The following is a 14,411-nucleotide window of genomic DNA, read 5'->3' as shown; positions in this document are numbered from 1 at the left end:
TTTTGACTTACAGTTTTAATTATAATAATATATTATATATTAATTATTAAGAATATAAAAATCAATTTTTATAAAGATTATTATGCAGCTAAAACTAAAATTAATAATTTAGTATTTTTTACATTATTTAAATTAAGAATTAATATCACATATAGATATAAATATTAAATTTAATTATTATAATAAATTAAAATTAACTAAAATTTATATATTGAAATTAAATATAATTTATATAAGATTAAAATTCTTAATTTATGAAAAAGTGAAAAAATACTATAGTATTATGTAAAGTCAAAATTTAAAATTACTATATGATTTTTTATCAATGAAATTTGTATTTACAAATATACTTTCAATTTATTAAATAAAGCTTAAAATTTATAATAGTTTTTATTTTCTAATATAAAAATTTTTTAATAAATATAATTTTAAAAGAAATATATAATATATATTAAATAAAAATTTTACAACTAATAATTATTATATAAATAAATATAGAATCATTTTAGTAATTACCAAAGGTAAAATTTGTCAGAAATGATTTTTATTATATTTTGAAATATCTTTTAACGAAACTTATGTTTGGTTTTTCTTTTTTTAGATGGGTAGTTCTTATAATCTTGAACACAAAGTCTTAAATATCATAGGATTTCAAAAAATAAAAAATAAAATTTCAGATTTTTTTAATATACATTAATAACTAATGTTTTTTTCTTTCTTTTTATTAACCAGTTTTTTCAGGTATTTGGATATGAAATATATTATAAATAAAAAAAATATTTTTTTTATATTTTAACTAATAATATTAAAATGTTTATTTTTTTTCTTTTTTAGATAACTTTTAGATATTTGAATGTACAGATTTTAATAGAGTTTTTTATTATTAATATTAATGAACTATTTTCTAATAGTAGTTTGTCTCTTCTTTTTTTTTAGGCAGCCTGGAATGTAAATTTTAGGTAAACTTAATAAATTTTTTCTAAAATATGAATTTGGTAAATTTTTAGTGAATTTTAATAAGTTTCTTTCTTTTAATTTTTATTTTAACAAAATTTTACTAGAAATATATAAAATTTTGGTAAGTTTTTTTTTCCTTTCAATTTAATTATTTTAACAAAATGATTTACTAATATTTCAATATTTCTTTTTTTTAAATATATTGGAATTTGATAGATGGGTTTCTTTATTTTTTTTTATATTTTTGCAGTAACAAAATATTTATTAATGTTTTAAAATTTCTCTTTTTTAGATGAATCTGAACATATGAAATTGGCTTTTCTTTTTTTTAAAATCATTCAGTTCACTTTAGATACATGGAATTTTGATGATTAATCATATAATATAATGTAATATTATAAAAGTTTTTTTTTTTTAATAGTTTGTTTTTTATTTTGTAGACAGTTAGTTCTTTAGATTTTGAAAGGTGTATATTGAGTTTTTCTTTTTAAAAAAAATCTTTTTCAACAAAATAATTATTAATTTTTATTAATTTTTTTTTTTAAATAACCAGTTTTTTAATAATGTTATAGTTAGCTACTGAATTCCCAATTGCTGATTATCTGAATTCAGTTTAATTGCAGAAAATCTTCTGAAATTTCATGACAATCTGCATCTGAGTCAAATCCAAATCATATTATATGTCATTATACTAAGCTAATTATACCATTATAGTTTTTTGAATCTGATGGATGTTAAATTTTTTTTTTTAAAAAAAAAAATACAATTTTTTTTAGTAGTCAATTTTTCAATTTTTCAGATTTCAAGTAGATATATTGGGTTTGATTTTTTAAAAAAAATTTTTTTTAATAAAACAATTACTAATATTTTATTATTTTTTTTTTTTGAAAAATATCAAATTTATTTTTAAAAATTACTTTTACTTTTTTTAGATGACCAATTTATTAAATCTTAAAGTATATATTTCTAATTAGAAATGTTGAGATTTGAAAATAATAAGTTTTTTTGTAAATTAAATCAATTTTCTTCTTTTTTAATGGAAACCTTAATTAATGTTTTTTTGCTTTTCTTTTAAGTTTCAAAAAATCTAATTAGAATATTTTCTTGAAAATTTAATGTACTTTAAAATTAAATTAATATATAGATTTTATATAGATTTAATTAGATTTCAATAATTATTAATTTAATTTATTTATTTTTTTTTGTTGCTGCAGCATATTTATTAGTTTATTAAAATTAAATTCATGTCAATACATATACGAGTAATACAACATAAATTTAAACTAATTTGATAACTAATAAACCACTCAAGAACTTTACGTGTACACTGTCAGGTAAATTTGGGACTATAAGAGTAAGTCCAATGTATAATTATCTTTTCTTAGAGGGGATGCCCCTCCTTTCAGTCTCAGTCCTAGGAAAATTCAACAAAACCTACTGTAATACAAACGAAAAAAAAGGATTTTAAACAAAAATAACAGGATAAAAAAAAGATTAATAAAATTTAGACTAGATGGCGAGTGTTCTAACATCCTAAAACTCCAATTTGGCCCAGTCCTCCCGTCAGTTAGCCAGTGATCTTAGCAATGTTCTAATTTCAGCTAAAATTAAAAGTTTGTTGTTGCTGTCGAAGCCTTTATTTTTTGAAGTAGATTGCTTTTTTTTTCCTAAAGACTTCCTCTTCTGTTTCTGTCCATCTAAGTCCTTTTGTGAAACATTTAAATTCTTGTCTTAGTTCCTGAATAGAATTCATCTTCTTTGATGGCTTATTTCTAGGCCAATTTAAGGTGAGCAAAAAATATCGAGTTTAAACATCTTTAAATTTTTCAAAGTTAAAATCTGTATTAAGTGCTTTATCCAGGCTTGCCTAAGTGTCAAAATACGCAATCAACTTCCTATGCCCATGATCTTAAATAATTTTGAAAGCTAAAGCACTATCTAATTGCACAAATGGGCTGATTTGTCTTTTTATTTTTTATTTTTTTATTTTTTATTAGCGATTAAATTTGTAAAGAACAATACAAATATACAAAATTTTATAATAATAGTTGCAGGTACCTGATTCTAAACTAACGAATACTAACCAACTAGTTTCTATATAAGTTATGACCTGGATTTGAGACCTATTATAGTAACATACATTTAAGACGTTCTATCAACCTCGCTCTAAAAACCTGACTCCTAGGGTAAAATTAATTTTTTATTTCAACTCCTTAATAAAACTGAACTCCGTTCAACTACTAACCCCTAAAAAAAGTAATAAAGAGCAGAGAGCGTAGTTAACTAAAACTATAAAACCCTGCATATTCGTTCCAAAGTATATATTCGATCGTAAACTTTCTAAACCGCTAAAAAGGTTAAGTTGATTAAATTTTCTATTAGGATCAATATATTTATCTTCATTAAGATTTTCTTTAACTTTCTTGAGATTAATTTTTAATTTTCTTTCTTTTTCTTTTTGCTTCAAGCACCTATTAATCCAAAAGTTCCAACTTTTGTTAAAAATAAAATTTCTTAATAAAACCAGAAATTTTTCTTGTAACTTTTTATTTTCGAAAATTAAGGCTGTATACGCTGCTAACTCACAAGAAATTATACCTTTAATCAAATCTATAAAGGTAATTTTCATTTCACTATAAGTACGATCCCAAAATGTTATTTTATTAATCAACCCATTATCAATAATAGGATCCTTTTTTGCTTCAACTAATAAAGAATTACAAGTTTCTTCGAAAAATTCTTTTACTTCACAAATAATAGTATTCATTTCATCAGCACGTGACTCACACATCCATACGTGATCAAATGTTTCATCATGCTGTTTACAGAAGGAACATTTCCAATTATCAAATATTTTATGAGCTAAATATTTCCTTTTTTCTACAGTAGGAATTTCTTACGTCAAAAGGTTAACTGATTGTTTTTTCCATTTTGATGAAAACATAGATGTAAAATATGTTGACTCAACTTTATCTTCAATGTCCTGATTAAGCAGTAAAAATGTATAATGCCAATCAACATTAACATGAGGGTGTCTATATTTACCATTTCGATTCAAATTCAAAAATTTTTCCCAATGTTGTACCATTGATTTTTTCTTCAAAAATTGACATAAATTACATTCTATTATAATATTATTCCATCGTGGAATATAGTCTAAATTATTCAGATTATTTGGCTTAAAAATTAAATTTGATAATTCGTCAGTATGAGTAATAAACTCATCGATGTAATTATTAAAATAATCATCACTATGTCCTTTAACTTTAATGAAATCTAAAGTAAGATTATTTGTAACAATAATTTCTCGAAGAATATTCCAGTAAATATTATTCGTTTTAATCTTAAAAAATTTCCTTGGCAAAATAATAAAATTATTTCTGTCTATAATATCATAATATCCTGTAATAACATTATTCGAATCAGTATAAATAGTGACTTCACTATTACTTGGTAAAACAATCAACGCTGAAATAACTGCTAACAACTCTGCTTTATTCGATGATGGGAAATAAGAAATTTCTGAACGAAAACTATGTAAAATTATATTATTTTTAACAATAATAAAACCAAAAGATATTGTACATTGTTGAGACTCAAATCCACGAACTGAACCATCAGTGTAAATTTCAAATTTTCTAGTTGAACCTTCGAGTAATTGTCTTTGAATTATTAGTAATTGGTTTCGATCGTATGAAAGTCTAACAGTTTTGTAATTAGATTATTGTTTATTTTAACTAAGCGGTCAATTGATATTACTGATTGATTAATTGTCAATTCATAATTTTTCCAATTATTTTTAAACAAAAAGTCATTATAATTTAGATCTGTAATATCTAGCAAGTTTGTCTGTAGTATAGCTTTCAAATTATTATTGTTAAGCGTTGACCTATGATATGTACTATTGGATTAAACACCAATAATTAAACTATCGTTGGCATTAATTAAAATGTTACAATTGTAATTTTTTTCGCTCGATTGTTCTAGATTGTCTAATTCACATCTTGAACATTTCTGTAATTGAATAACTGATGATCTAAAATCCACGTTATTAATAACATTCAAATGTCCTATTATTAAATTATTTTGTCCATCAATTCCAGATTTTTTTATTAAAACACCTATTTCAATATTATTATTTCTGTTGTTCCAAATTCCAATAAATGTTAATTTTTTAGGAAGATTATTTTTATGAGCCATATTATATCCCTTAAAATGAGAAACAGCTGACATTTTATATTCAGGTTTAAGGGTTTTTCCATCAATTGTAACAATATTTTGTAATTCTCTATACCACTTTTTGAGTTTAATATAATTACATGTGTTTTCTCTAAAGGATTTCAGTTTTAAAGTACACCAATTAATCAAATACAAATTAGAAATTCCTATTAACTGATCTAAAAACATAACTCCATCTTTTTTAATCCTATAAATATTATTAAAAAATTTTTCTGTTCCTAAAATATTTCTTACTGGTATATTACCTCCAGTTATCTTATATTTTTCTATACTTAATTTATTATTAACGGAAATATCTATATTGTTATATTTTAATATTTTGATGTTTTCTAAGATCCAATTATTATATTTTCTTTTACTATAAAATAATTTTTTATAAAATTATTATTGAATGGAAATACTGATACTATATTATCTTCGATCCAAAATTTATGTTGTAGTTGTTTAAGTCTGAGCGTCGTAATTTTCCTAATAATCCAGTATCATTTAATTGTATTAGGAAATTCGTACTTTTTGCTTGTAGTTGATTATCTGCTATATCTTTTATATTATAGATCAAATTATGATTAATTATTGCTGTTGGCATCTGCCAAGAGAATCTTAATTTTTTCCTGAAAGCTCGTCTAAATGGTGACATAATAGATTCACATTCTCGATCATTAAGAATTGTCACTTGAGCACAATACTCAATTGTAGGGATAATAAGAGCGTTGAATACATATTGCAATTGTTTATCAGAAATCCTTTTATGTTTAATATTATTGATCAACTTTTTAACTTCTGATTTAGCTTGACTAAGCATGAAATTTTTATCATCGTTGACATTGAACCAAATACCTAATATTCTAATAGATTCACTAGGAACTTTAGGTTTAATATTAATGTATTCTGATCCAAATCTAATCATTAAACTATTCGAATAATTAAATGATTTGTCTATTTTTTTCAATAATAATTCAGATTTGTCTTTATTGATTTTAATGTCATTCAAATTATAAAATTCATTTGCTATATCTAACATTGTTTCCAGCTGAAGTTGATCTTTTGCCAATAACGTGGTATCATCCATATACGCCTTTCCTGGAAATATAATTGATTCTTTAATATAATCAGAATAAATATCTTTTTTATATTTCACAGTAATTTCGTAACCATGACTTTCTTGTAATTGACAAAGTAAAGGATCATAATATATACACCAGAGGAGTGGTGAAATAATCTTTCCCTGGTCTATTCCTGTTAAAACATTATAAGGATTAGTTTTACCAACTGCGGTAAAAACTTGATTTTTTCGTTCTAAGAATAAATCACAAATAATTGAAATAAAATTATTTGGTAATTTCAATCTTTCCATTGCTTTTTTTAACATATGAATGTTAACCCTATCATACGCTTTTGCCATATCGAGAGCTAAAATCCATAGTTCTTTTTTGTTTTCAATTGCATCCTGTATTATTTCTTTAATTATTCTAATTGGTTCAAAGGTATAATTGCCTTCTAATCCTGCAAATTGATTCCCTCTTAACACATTATTTTCTTTAAAAATTTTACTACATTGCCTATTTAATATGGACACTAAAAGCTTTCTCATTGTTTCTAATAGGACGATTGGTCGAGTATTCACTAATCTACAAGCCCAAGGTTTCGGTTTAGGTATGGGATATAAATCAGCTATTTTCCACTCTTTTGGAATTTTCTTTAAAGTTAGACATTCATTTAAATAATCTTTAATGTATGTCTTCATTTCTGAACTACTATGTTTAATCATCTCATATGATACTCTTGACGGACCTGATGCCTTTCCATTCGAGAGTAAGGAAATATGATACTCAATTTCTTCTTGCGTTATATGATCTATAAGACCATCATAAATATTTTCATCAACATAATTTCTAGAGAAATATTGATCAATCCATATTCCAGACAATATTTTTTCTTGATTAGTAGATCCAGCAATATGTTGAAAATGATTGTTAACTTCTTTTTTAATTGATTGAGGATCTGTTATTAAAACATCATCATTATTTTCAGTAACTATTATTCGATCAATGACAATTGATTTTATTTCTCGATTCATAAATGAATTAATCATTTTCTTTTTATTGTTCATTAAATCGTCACATCTTTCTTGTATATAGTCTTTCATTTGAATATCTCTATACTGAATAAGTTCTGCTTTATATTGTATTATTAACAAATTATTAAGTTTTTTGAGTTTTTCAAAATATAAGACAATATTTGTTGGAGTTATATTGCTTGTTAGAATACTAGAAACTAACTTACCCTCATCCATTATACTTGTTAATGTTGTTTTTTGTTTATAATTAAGCACTACTTTTTTAACGCTTTCAGATTTTGTGAAGAGGGCTCGTGATTTACTCATATGATTAATATTAAAGGAATCCTTCTTTTGAGATTTAGAAATTCATTGTAACTTTCTTCTGAAGTTCCTAATGAAGCACATGTGTTGATAAGATTTCAAATCTTTAAAATGACTGGATTTTTTCCTATTTAACATGATTTTTTTTTGTTTAATCAATGTCTCACATGACTTTTCTTTATCACATGACTGTTGCGTCAATTCGATTAATTTTTTCTTAAAATTTATCCATTTTTTATTTAAATCATTAATATTGTTACTTGTTGGTTGGGGTTCATCTATAAAAAGTTTTGTTGTTTCATTCTTATATGTCAACCAATCTTCATCTGTCATTTCATCGTATGCATATATCATTTTCCATCTTCTTTGTTGTTTGAGCTTAGCTAATTGTTTTAATCCAACAATTTCTTGTGCGAAAAACTGATTTAATATCATTAGATGGTCTGTTTTTATATCGTTTGGTCTGTAAAGCTTTTGATTATTTAACTGAAGTGCCAAAAAATGAGACGTCCAAATGTAATCTATCTTTAAAGACGTGGCTTTATTATTACCATTACCATGAAAAGTATGTCTAGAATTTGTTTCAGAAATATCAAATAATAGATTTGTAGTGTTAAACATCAATATATTTTCTAAGTATTCAAAAATCCGATGTTTTGATCTTATCTGTTGTCCTTTTTGTTTCCTTTTTAAAAATGAATCATAGTGATTATTTAAATCACCCATCATTATTATTTCATAATTTTTCCTTTTAGCTTCATCTAATAGTCTTTTGATTTCGTTCATATAATCATTTTGAATTGATATTGCATGCGAAGATGCTGGCAAATAGCATTGTACAATTCTAATTTTCAAGTTCCCTTTAAATTAGAAATCTAATGTTATGATTCGTCCTTTGTATTCCATTATATTAAAGATGTGAGCGTCTAAAGATCTAGATACTATAATTCCAGTCCCAGATCCAACATGATCTTCATCTTTTAAATTCGTGAAATAAGATATGTAATCGTTCGTAATGTTTTTATATATAAATTTAGCTTCAGAATTCTTTAATAAAGTTTCAGAAATTCCTAATATATTAATTCGCTTTTCCTCTAAAAGGTCTAATATAAATTGACACTTTTCTATTATTAGACCCTGTACGTTAAGGGTAGCAATATTAAGTTAGGCTCTTCAATTATTTTCATATCCACTGGAGTAAAATCTGGTATTTCTAGAACTCTATTGGATGTATTTATTATTGTTTGCATCTCACATGATGTCTTTTCTTTTTTTCTCATGTAATCTTTTACCATCTTATAGAGAAGGCATGTATACGCGTCTTTGAAATTAATAGCAAAAAAAAGGAAGGTGTTAAAACTGTCTTTGGGTATACCCAGTTCGTAGAGTTCGTCAGAATATGTATTTTGTAGTCCTTTCAAACGCTTGTATATAGCAGGTTTGAAGTCAGTGGCGGTTTGATAAATATCAGTCGCGCTAGTTGTAGGGCACTGATCGGTTCGGTTCGGTACAGTTTTTATTAAAACCGAAACCGAACTGAATTGATCGGTATTGGTATTGTTAATTACCGAAACCGACTGGTAAATACCGAAAACTGAACTGATTTACTGATTCATTATCAGTTTAGTTTTTAACATTTTCGCAATGTTTTTTATTAAAAAAACGTGCAAAAACATTTTTTTTAATTAAATTAACTAATAAAAACGTTTCGCATCGTTTTTATAAAATTATTGAAAAAAAATGTTGCGAAATGTTTTTTTTTTTAATTAAATTAAGGGATGGTCTATTAGTCAACGGGTGTGCACGATCGGCAAAAATGGAATGCCATGTTCTTTCAAAGTAAAGTCTATGAGTAAAAAACTAATACTTTACAACTTTGGAAATATAGAAATGTAGGTTTTTGCGTATCATTTTGTGCAATTTTTGGGATAAAATAAAAAATAAAATTTGTGCAACAGAGATCGTCAAATTTGCTGCATTTTAAAATTTTATATAAAAACTGCGCATCAAATTTGTGAACTTTTTATTATGACAGATTATACATATTTTCCATTTAATTAACAGACATATAATTATATTTTTAAATTAAAATAAATTTATAATTATAAAACATAATGAATAATTCTAATTCTTTAATTAGACAGCTAGCAAATAATAAAGCGCCAGGAATCTCCCAGATATCGAATAAAATGCTCAAACATATGGGAACTTCAATGAAAAGTGTCACGTTAAAATTAGCAAATTTATGTTTACAAGTTGGTGATATCCCTGAAGAATGGAGACATGCGTTATTGTATCCTATCCTGAAGACAATAGATTGGAAATACTCATTAACAAAAACTAGACCAATAATACTCCTAGAAACTTTGAGAAAAGTGTTAGTGAAAATTGTTACAAAAAGATTATCTGAGCGTAATATATTAAAAGGAGGTAATCACGCGGGACTACCTGGTAGATCTACAGAGGCGCCTCTAAGAATCATTAATACTTGTATTGAAGATGCAAAGAAGAATAATAAAGAGTTATGGTTGACTTTCAGGACCTCTCTAAAGCTTACGACAGGGTAGATATTAAGATGCTTAAATTAGCATTGCAAAGAATTAAGATTCCAGAGGTTTTGATTTGTTTGATGATTAACTTATTTACGAATAGTAAAAAAAGTGTTATAAAAGAAAAAGGAATAACGAAACAATATACGTTTATCATAGGAATAGATCAAGGTGAGGTCATTTCACCGCTGCTATGGACAATTTATTATGATCCATTGCTCGCAGAAATTAATTCATTAAAAATGGGATATGAAATTGAGTATTGCTTTAAAAGTAATGTACAATCAGACCAAAAAGAAAAACTTAGGATCAATATATCATCACAGTCATACATGGATAATGTCACGTGGATTACTAAAAGTAAAGCTCAGTTAGAGCAGATCTTAAAAATTGCAGATGAATTCAACATTATGAATAATATACAAACAAATTATGATAAGTTTGAAATGATAACGAACAAAAAGTTAGATAAAGATATTGTTGAAGTTAATTTTGGATCATTAAAAAGAATGATTAAACCATTAACATCAAAAGAATCTGTGAGAATTTTAGGTGTTTGGATTAATTTAGATTTAAAAACTAATTATGTTTTTAATCAGTGCAAGGATATTATTAAAAGATATAATAAAACAATTAGCTTCAAACAAATAACGGATTTGCAGATGAAATATATATATAATCATGTGATCATTTCTCGTGTGGACTATAAAGCACAATTGTTAGTCTGGACAAATTTTCAAACAGAAAAATTAAATTCTACCTGTAGATATATGTTTAAAAAAAAAGCGTCATTGCCACTTACTACTTCTAATAGTATTATACATTCATCATTGGGCTACGCTATTAAAGATATTAATACGATTCAAGCTCAAAGACAGTTAAGTAGATTATACAATCAAGTGATATCAAAGGGTATGATGAAAGATATTTTCGAAATAGATTGTAAACAATTGCAAAGTGAATTATTGTCTAATAAATCTCCATTAGCAACATGGAATATCAGTCTGAAAGACTTACAAGTAAAACACTGTTTATTAGCTCATGTTTTAGCACTCTTATATGACAATATATTAACCATAAAATCAAGTGGTGTGAAAGTTAATCAGATTTAAGGGGGATTATTACAAATAGTAGAAATATGTACACATAAAGAAATATTTTCAAATGGAATTAGTAAGGGACTGAAAGGGAAAAATGTTTATTTCGTTAGTCAGTTAATGTCGTCAGATGGTATACGTCTTCTGAGATATAAAGATTTGAAACACAGGACTAAGATAAATACACAGGGTAGAATCCCTAGTTGGTTCAAGTTTATAGAAACTAAACTTATTGAAGATCCTTTAAAATCTAAGAAAGTGAAAATTGATTATCAATTAGGATATAATATACATAATGTAAATACAAAAATTGATAATTTAAAAACAAAAAATTGGATAACAACCTTTCATGATCAAATAGGTAAACCTACAATAGGGCATGTTTTAGATAATCTAAATGAGGACAAAATTCGTATAGAATATTAGATACAAGACCTAGAAAATGATCAAATATCACCATCAGTACAGTTACCAATCCTTAAAAAATGTGGAGAATGTGAAGTGAAAACAAATCAGATCAGAAATAAAAGAAGTAACAATAAAGTAAGGTGTATAGCAGATATTAATATAAAGAATTGTGTTAAAGTTAATGCAAATTCAATACAAAATGATCATTATATAGCAGATATGGCTATTTACGAGGCGTTAGCTCAAGCGGAATGTAAATACTACGGAAAAACATCTATGAATAAATGTATTATTGAAAAAGTGAATAGCTTGTTCAAATATATACATCCAAGTAATTATCGTAATACATTGATAGAAATTGCAAATAGTTTAACGCAAGAAACTGATATAGAGATTTATACAGATGGTTGATGAAAAATATAGCAACTAACGAAATAATGATGGGTTGTACATTCGTAATTAGCGCTCTTATAAAGAAAAGTTTCAATTGTGGAATTGCAGATAATCCTTCCTCTAATAAGGCTGAATTAATGGCAGTGATATTAAGTTTAATGACCTGTCCTAAAGCTGCAAATGTCGAAATATATAGTGATTCTCAATGGGTAGTTAATACATTTGATGAGTTAAACTTTTTGACAATTAAAGATATAGAAAGATCAAAAGTTAATTATAAGGTTTTATGGTCATGTTTATTCAAGATAATTAGTATCTATAGTCTCAAAGTAAAGATAACTAAAGTTAAAGCGCATAGTGATTGTGATCATAATAAAGAAGCAGATAAGCTCGCTAAATCTGGTGCTGAGAAAAATGTATTAATAATAGAAGATAAATTGTTATTACACAATGGTACAGTTTGTTGGAGAGATATGTCTATAGAACGTAACCCTATTCTTATGATAAAGAGAATAAAGAACGCTCAATTTATAGAAAAATTCCTAATGCTACACCGTAATGAAGTTTATAAACAATCAGATCTATTAAGGTTCATAGATTGGAAAATATCTTTAAAGTTAAATAACATAAATCAATATGATACATTGTTTGAGGATCATTATTTACAATCATTTAGGATTAAAATTTGTTGTAATGAATTACCAACTTGTGTTAATTTAAAAAAGCGTAAGCCCGATCTATATGATGAAGATTGTAGATGTAATTTTTGTAAAATAGAAGAATAAACCTTTGATCATTTTTGGAAATGTAATAAGATTCAAAATGTTGTGCAAGATATACTTAAATAATTAAAAATTTTTTTAGCTAAAATTATACAGGAGTATTCAAGAGATGATATAGATACACAAGAATTAAAAGGTGGGATATTGGATGTTTATATGATTTTACATTTTTAATGAAAAATCAAGTCAGTTGTCAGTTAATAGAATTATTAAGGTACTATAAAATAACTGAAGATAAATTGTTGTATAAGGTACTGAAACAAATAACTGGGAGAGTAGAGTTCCAATCCGTCATCTGACGGATAATCACATTTTGACAGTTGTACGCTCATTTAATTAATATAAAAGAGCATTTTTTTTTAAGGATATCCTAAGAGCATAATACAGTATATAATTTAATAAATAAACTTTTTTTTCAAAAATGAAAGTGAGGAGAAATTAGGAACGGATTAAAATATCATCCGACGGATGAAAATTTCAATCCGACTAAGATTTCACCCCATTTATTTTATGTTCAATTAATTAAATAATGCATAGTCTAATCACCTTACATCGAATGCAATTCCTAAATTATAAATTATGAAACATAAATGTCTCTTTCCAAAAATAAATGAGAAGAGATTGATCATCCATCGGATGACAGATTGGAACTCTATGGGAGAGTTTTATTAGAATTCAAAGTGCTTATTTGGAAACTAAGGAATGAGTTACAAATAAAGGAAGAAAAGCGGTGCAGTATTAGCGGTAAAGATAAAAAAGCTAAGTCACATAGTTAAGGTTGCTTGCCGAAACCTAGGGGTTTAGGCAAGATGGCATTTCGCCGAAAAGCGAAATTCTGCCAAAACTATATTAAAGTTATATTAAAAAACTGGTGAAACTTTGGAGAAAGGCGAAACTGCCAAAACTTATTATAAATGCCGAAACTGCTGAAACTCTGCTGAAACTATAATAAATCTATAGTAAAATTTTAACGAAACTAATCGTAGGATTTTGAAGAGATTTAGACAAGCAACCTTACACATAGTAAACGCACTGAAGTGGGTGTTAAAGATGTTGGCTGTAAGATGTTAGAAAGTAATTGGAATAAATAGAATGATTTGGCATTCCATCGAGGCGGTCATTGGGCAAATTTTTAGGTCGATCATGACAGTCACCTTTGAATTTGAGGTCGCATCATGGTTTTTAACAATGATGTGATCGTTTAGGTGACAGGTCGACTTGTTCTTTATGAAGAGTAGTCTTGTTTCATAATGCTTAATTCTTATATGTATTTGTTTATCTTATATTTTGTAAGTTTATATACACTACCCTCCAAAAAGTATCCGGTCAAGCTCTTTTCGATTTTCTCAAAATTGAATATATAAATTATCATTTTTTTTAAAAAAAACCAATTCCCCTGATTCTCAAGATTAAAATAGATGTATTTTTATTGTATTACGATGCATGTACTGGATTTGGCGATTAAAACAAATAATAATGCCTCAATTTTGCCAATGATGATCTTTACTTTTTTTGTTCACTACGCCACTTGGCTATTTTAAAATGGGAAAAACTCGTGAGTTGAGTGAGTTTGAGCGTGGGCAAATTATTGGCCTCTGGAAAGGAA

General features: G+C 25.9%; 6 protein-coding genes across 6 annotated transcripts; 2 read left to right on the top strand and 4 right to left on the bottom strand.

Moving 5' to 3' along the window:
* Positions 1–3,190: 3,190 nt before the first annotated feature.
* OCT59_018231 (uncharacterized protein) lies at positions 3,191–3,724 on the bottom strand (the record flags this gene model as incomplete). The annotated part of the gene is made up of 1 exon (XM_066148630.1): positions 3,191–3,724. The coding sequence occupies one exon, from the start codon at positions 3,722–3,724 to the stop codon at positions 3,191–3,193; it is 534 nt and encodes a 177-aa protein (XP_066004540.1).
* Positions 3,725–4,866: 1,142 nt separating this feature from the next.
* OCT59_018230 (uncharacterized protein) lies at positions 4,867–5,364 on the bottom strand (the record flags this gene model as incomplete). The annotated part of the gene is made up of 1 exon (XM_066148629.1): positions 4,867–5,364. One exon carries the CDS (start codon positions 5,362–5,364, stop codon positions 4,867–4,869), a length of 498 nt encoding a protein of 165 aa, XP_066004539.1.
* Positions 5,365–6,746: 1,382 nt separating this feature from the next.
* On the bottom strand, positions 6,747–7,579 carry OCT59_018229 (uncharacterized protein; the record flags this gene model as incomplete). The annotated part of the gene is made up of 2 exons (XM_066148628.1): positions 6,747–6,755; positions 6,821–7,579. 2 exons carry the CDS (start codon positions 7,577–7,579, stop codon positions 6,747–6,749), a joined length of 768 nt encoding a protein of 255 aa, XP_066004538.1.
* A 42-nt stretch (positions 7,580–7,621) lies between these two features.
* Positions 7,622–8,302, bottom strand: OCT59_018228 (uncharacterized protein; the record flags this gene model as incomplete). The annotated part of the gene is made up of 1 exon (XM_066148627.1): positions 7,622–8,302. One exon carries the CDS (start codon positions 8,300–8,302, stop codon positions 7,622–7,624), a length of 681 nt encoding a protein of 226 aa, XP_066004537.1.
* Positions 8,303–9,690: 1,388 nt separating this feature from the next.
* On the top strand, positions 9,691–10,143 carry OCT59_018227 (uncharacterized protein; the record flags this gene model as incomplete). The annotated part of the gene is made up of 1 exon (XM_066148626.1): positions 9,691–10,143. The coding sequence occupies one exon, from the start codon at positions 9,691–9,693 to the stop codon at positions 10,141–10,143; it is 453 nt and encodes a 150-aa protein (XP_066004536.1).
* Positions 10,144–10,367: 224 nt separating this feature from the next.
* OCT59_018226 (uncharacterized protein) lies at positions 10,368–10,804 on the top strand (the record flags this gene model as incomplete). Its single annotated transcript, XM_066148624.1, has 2 exons — positions 10,368–10,664; positions 10,763–10,804. The coding sequence occupies 2 exons, from the start codon at positions 10,368–10,370 to the stop codon at positions 10,802–10,804; spliced, it is 339 nt and encodes a 112-aa protein (XP_066004535.1).
* Positions 10,805–14,411: the final 3,607 nt, after the last annotated feature.

The sequence above is a fragment of the Rhizophagus irregularis genome, chromosome 27 (assembly GCF_026210795.1).
Source record: "Rhizophagus irregularis chromosome 27, complete sequence".
NCBI classification, from domain to species: Eukaryota; Fungi; Glomeromycota; class Glomeromycetes; order Glomerales; family Glomeraceae; genus Rhizophagus; species Rhizophagus irregularis.
This window is presented reverse-complemented; position numbering and strand designations above follow the sequence as displayed.